Consider the following 6,096-nt stretch of genomic DNA (forward strand, 5'->3'; position numbering starts at 1 on the left):
TGTATTTTGATAAATGAAATTAGTATAATATATAGTTATAAAGGTAAAATGAGGTGTTTAGGCTTGTGGTGGATACGTCTGTCACCACTCCATAGTTATTTTATTAATCACTGTTCATTTTTTCTGTGCAGTTATAATTATTTGCCTTATTGTTACTTACCTGTTAGTAGTTTTAGTTTATTTAGTGCAATACCTCCCTCTTGTGTTCATTTTGGGTTTGTCCTCATGTATTTAAACACCTGTTCTTGTCTGGTTGGGTTAGTTTTGGTTTTGTTCTATTCTGGATAAGTTGACCTCAGTTGAGCCCAGGTTTTGATTGCATTAATTTGAGCCTTTGTTAAGTTACCTTTTATGAATTTAGTAAATTTAAACTTATTTGTACACCTTTGTCTCTGCCTTTCTGTTTGGTCCACTTCAAGGCTATATATAAAATATTAAGGTATTAGGGTAGTAGTTCTTAATAAGCCATTAGGTCTTTGTTTATGCTTTATTGTGGCCAATTAAGGTGTCATTATTTTACTGTTTATGTGTTGTTGTTAATGTTACTACTTTTGTATGTAACTCTTTGTTGCTATGCCGACAAGTTGATGTGAAGTTTCTATTAGTCATGTACTGGTCTGTTTTGGAGACTGGCTCTGGTGAGTTGAGACTGCTGTTACTTTGCTCTTGCGTGGGCTATGGCCTACGGTAGCCTTTGTATTCAGAAAATAAACAACCAGAAGAAATTTGGCGCATTTCCTCACACCAGAACTCTACATTGTATATAGATGATGAGAAGGACTTGGACTGAATAAGCCGCTCTGCAAGCAAAAATGTGGGCTAGAGTGACATCCAGTGAACGCTTTTGTTACTTACAAACAAGAGTGAAAGTGTATGGAAAAAAGCCTTTGAAAACCCCACCAAAATAGTTGCGCCATTGGTTTTGCTGCTTATCCACATAAATTAGGTCAAAAGTATCTAACTTTTTATCCTAACAATAACCCAAGTGTACAGGTGTTTTAGACCAGATTTAGTCTCTGTCATCCTGATGGTTTTTATTCTGAGGTGATGTGAAATGTATGGGAATGTACATTCACCATTCTTGGATCAGTAGGGATAGTCAGAATAATCTCTGCAAGGCTGTTCTCTCCAGTTGCTCAAGCTTTGGATTGCCATTAGTAATTGTTATCCAGAGCACGGATGGTCCTGCTGCCACAGAGACGAATGTGCTTTACTAAAACATGACTGAAAAGATTAGACAATCTGCAAAGAAAAGGTATAAATTCAATGGTGTTTATTGAAATAAGATTATGGTCGACACAAAATACAGTTTGGTACAGCAGTTTACAGTCTCTTCTTTATAGTTTCAGTTTTAGTCACACATCAAAACACAGGGTAGCACTTTACTTTACGTCACAGTAATAGGATAGTAACAGTATTGTAACTTGAGTATACAGGGCACATCAGTCATTGTACTTTATTTCATGATAATTGATTAATGAACCCTTAAATTATCATTGAAACATGGTTACATTTTTTTTTTTATTATATGGAATCACGTTTGGTAAGTGCTTATCTCTGTTACTATGCTGTCCTGTACAACAAAGTGTGACCAACCACAGGTATAATTTATAACTTTCTGTACAATGAGAGATAAGGTTCACTTCAGTTTTTTGAGCAAAAATAGACCAGTAAGAGAACAAACAACAAGTCAAAGCTTAACACTGCAAAAGGTTTTAACTTTTATCTGTCATCAAGTGCAAGTGCAACCACAAAAGTAAAAAAGGCAAAAGCACAAAATGGCAGTTTAAGTAAGCTGTGAATTAATGATCACGATTTTCTTCAAACAATGAGAATTTGAATATACAGCAACAATGACATCTTGTAAATTGTAGATACATTGCAACATAACATTTAGCTTATTTACTATAATGAAGGAGTAACAAAAATTGAATCCATTGTCATAGAGACAGCTGTTTGATGTGCTAACAGTCTAGGTGTTCATTGCTAAAGCTTGCTGTCAATCAAGCAGAAAGCCCCACCCATATTTTCAAATTTGGACACTCCCCTGAGCTACTGTTACTACGTTAACAACATTACAAACTAAACTCTCACTCCCATTAAAACAACAATGTCATATGAGGTAAACCTAACTTGTAAACATTTGCCTTTCTGAAATTCAAAATGTTACAGTAATGTTCACGCATATAAAAATAACATAATTTAGTTATATGTTTGTGAAGGCTATATTTTGCTATAACATTTGGCTGTTGTGGAGCTTCTCAAACTTCTTTACCTGAGTACACTGAGTGCATTGAAAACCTTCACATTAGGGTAAACTCCAGGCCTCCAATGTGGAAAAACAATTCAGTTCTGCTTATGTGGGATGATGCTAAACAATAACAGACCTACGTACATATATACATAATTATGTAAACTAGTTTTCTTGAAGAGTTAGTTTCAATTTATGCATAGGCCTAAATCTCCTCTTAGGTTTTCTTCTATCCTTGAGGCTAGAACTTTAATAATTTATTCCCTATTATCTGAAATAGAACACATTTCAGTATTCCACATTTTCCTGACAGACTCCTAGCATTCTAATTATTCAACACAATGAGTTTATAAGAGCTTTTCACAGGGTCAGAGCAGAGTTTTGCGATAAAGCAACTAGCATGCTTACAGTGACATCCCTATCCCAAATCAAGTTCACAACTACAATTTCAACAAATGAATGAAATGTTTCTGTTATTTTGGCTTGCATACTATATGTACAGAAGTAAATACAAAATAAATTCAAAATAAAGTATTTCATAATTGTGGCAAACTCTCATTGAGCCGTTTGACTTCCTTAGCCTCATCTGGGTTTCCTCTAACAGTCCATTTGCCCCTAAAGGATTGTCTAAAAGAGTTAACTCGACCCCTAAAACTTTCACCCGAAAAGAAATACAACAGTGGATCAAAACAGGAATTGGATGCGGCCAGACACAGGGTCACCACCACATATTTCTGCATAGCAACCGTCTCCCCACAGGAAGCATCGGTCTGGGACAGGAAGTGCAAGTGGATGGTGCGCTGGACATGATACGGCATGAAGCAAATCAGGAACGTTAACAAAACAATCACTATCATTCCAATTGCTCTATTTGCCGATGTCGTTTTCCTACTTGCTGCCACAGTACTTGACATTAATGCACGGATAATACCAATGTAGCAAATCAGGATGACCAAAAATGGCATCATGAAACCAACAGCAAGGGAAACGTAGTTAAGCCTAACTAGGACTTTGATGCCTTTGATCATTTTTGGAGGTTCAAAGCATTTTGTTTTGTTAGTTACGGGATCAAAATGTTGCCCCAACATTAGAAACGGAATGGACATTATACAAATTATAATCCACACTCCAAAACAAACCATTCGAGCTCGTTTTTCTGTAACCAAGTACATATTTTTCACCGGGAAGACTATAGCCAAAAATCGCGTCACGGACATTACAGCCATGAAGTAGATGCTGCAGTAGAGGTTGACATAGAGAGAGTAAGAGGTGAATCGGCACAGGAAGTCCCCATAATTCCACTGGCCCTTGTTGACATAGTACAGAACGCGGAAAGGCAGAGTGCCAGCACACAAAATGTCCGATACAGCCAGGTTGAGCATGTAGATGTGAAAGGGAGTGCTCTGGTGGTAGGTTCGAATCAAAATGACCAGAGCGAAACCATTCCCGACCAATGCAAAGACGGTGACAAGGGAGTAGACCGTGGAGTACACCTGGTTCCTGAATTCATCGATGGAAGGGCACTCCGTGGAGTTGGGAAGAGATGTGGAGTTTAAATGATCCATGTGGAGCTAGAAAAGACAACAGAAAAAAGATTAGGTTTAGAAGTTGGGTTCTTGCCAATCATGTATCTTGTATGATGTTCTACATCATACAAGACTCCGTGTATTGAAACACTAGGGAAAGAAGCTCTTGATATAATAATGCCTTGGATTTATATTACGCCTGTACTGAGGCTACTCAAACACCTGAGCATACTCAAAGAGCTCTATTCATTAATTTCCTGTATCTGGGTAAGCTATTTCTGCCACAGCTACCCTGGGGCAGACTCAGCACAGTTGAGTGCTGATTTGTACCCTTGGACCCTCTGGCCAACACCAGTGCCCTATTCACACATCACTCACAGAAAGCCCAAGGACACAACAACAGCATAGTCTGTGTTGTGATGTAACAGATACATCACATACACCTACATTTTGGTGGAATAATGCTTTAACCACTGAATCTCTGCCATCCACCGTAACTTAAAATATTGTGTTAGCTTTGAAGTTTGTGTAGAGAAGGTAGGAGGCTGACATAGTCAGAAATCGTATTTCGTTATGCTCAAATTTAAAGTCAGTATTACTCAATTACAGAAATGACTAACAAGTGCTATGGTGCTTAATAATCCAACCCAAGCACAACATTAACACACACATGCACGTGCACCCCCCCACCTCCACAGACTTGATGGAGCTCTAAACATGAAACAAGAACTGGCTCAGTGTGTCAGGCCTCCACTGATAATTGTTTGGTTTAGACCAGTACAAAGACAAGCGTTCTCAGACCCTCTGTACTGTCTGCCAATAAACAAGGTTAAGGAGGCAAACTGCAACATAGACAGATTAATTTAATGGAGGTCATTTCCAGTCTTTGGAGGCAACTGCAATTAGACGTCGATTTGATTACAAGGACAAGGGTGAGGCGTTTTAAAGCAATAAACAAGATTATATCTGGTTAAATTATAATGTATATGGCATCACTGAGAAAAAAAAAACACATTTGTCATTGTAGCTGAGAATCTCAAAAACGTGCAATGCGGAGCAAAGTATTTCCTGTGGTCGTACAGCTCAATCTTGATATGAATTAGGTCATTTAAACATGGAAATTTGGGTGAAAAAAGGCAGAAGAGTTGTACAGCAGTTTTACAATACTAAAAAATGCTACGACACCAAAATGTCTGAGTAATTGCAAAAATCTTAACCCCATACATAAGCTCTGAATTGTGCATGTCAGTAATGCAGTATTTTTCATGTTTAACCAAATAATTTATTTTTGCTTTTGCTTTTATAATAACTACTTCCAAATGAGCAATTGTATTTACTATTATTGGTAAACATACAGTGAACCGTCTAATCTATCTGAAAACAAAGAAAACAAATGCACCTGTGAGTAGATTAATATTGCCACCTGCTTGTTTCCATAAGATGATAACTTTGCCTGCTCATGGTAAGAATACATGTTTTTCAAGTAACACGATGATGCAAGATGTATAAAATGAATACCATACTGGAAAACCTCACAACCGAAAAGTAAACTCTGTATTCCTAGTTACATACATCTCATATTAGTTATTTACATTCAGTCATTTCTTTGCTTGTTTAAAATGCATTTAGGCTCTTTTGTCCTTTTTTTTCAAGCCTCAATTCTAGCTTGTGTAATATGATAAGAGTTTGTGCATGCATTACTACAAATTAACTTAATACTGTCTAAAACCTTGGCTTTAGTGGAAAGAAGAAAATAAGATAAGAAGTACCTCCAGATCCTTATATGGCTGAAGTCTGGCTTACATAGATCTTGGTCTAGTCTCTGGTGGTGCTGATATCTGAAGTGTGCGCAGTAGTGGCTCTGCTCTGTGTGTCTCATCGGAGGGAGGAGGAAGAGGTGGTGCCTGCAGCAGGTGGTACCTCCGACTAACAAGACTAACAACTCCCGGGAAATCTCTTAAACAAAGTCTGCTTTCCTCTGAAATCTATGAGAACTTTAATGACAGTAATTGCAGTATTTAGTTACACTTTTGCGTTGATGTTCTGCATTTTATAATAGATTTACAACTTGTCACCCAATCAAACAATAACAACCACAACACAGCAGTATTACAAAACAAGACTGAGAAGATCAGTTATCAAGAAGTGGTTTAGGCCATAAAAGGGTGCTGTAAAAAACACATAAAAAAAAAAAAAAAGATATATGCAGCCCAATGAAAAAACAAGTACCCAAGAGGTACAGCCACATGCCCATACCTGAAGTACTGGAAACTGCTATACAAAGTCTCCAAGCCTTGGCCAGTCGCCTAAAGAGTTACA

General features: G+C 37.5%; 1 protein-coding gene across 1 annotated transcript; it reads right to left on the reverse strand.

The window, feature by feature from the left end:
• Window positions 1-1,292: 1,292 nt before the first annotated feature.
• On the reverse strand, window positions 1,293-5,621 carry cysltr1 (cysteinyl leukotriene receptor 1). The gene is made up of 2 exons (XM_055224990.1): window positions 5,547-5,621; window positions 1,293-3,822 (listed from the first exon to the last, which is right to left on the reverse strand). Exon 2 carries the CDS (start codon window positions 3,814-3,816, stop codon window positions 2,788-2,790), a length of 1,029 nt encoding a protein of 342 aa, XP_055080965.1. The 5' UTR covers window positions 3,817-3,822; window positions 5,547-5,621; the 3' UTR covers window positions 1,293-2,787.
• Between the last annotated feature and the right edge of the window lie 475 nt (window positions 5,622-6,096).

This window comes from Periophthalmus magnuspinnatus, chromosome 10, assembly GCF_009829125.3.
Source record: "Periophthalmus magnuspinnatus isolate fPerMag1 chromosome 10, fPerMag1.2.pri, whole genome shotgun sequence".
In the NCBI taxonomy this organism is placed as follows: domain Eukaryota; kingdom Metazoa; phylum Chordata; class Actinopteri; order Gobiiformes; family Gobiidae; genus Periophthalmus; species Periophthalmus magnuspinnatus.

Bases quoted from the DNA above. Each gene is read 5' to 3' on its own strand.
- cysltr1 (XM_055224990.1), bottom strand. From the start codon at position 3,816: ATGGATCATTTAAACTCCACATCTCTTCCCAACTCCACGGAGTGCCCT.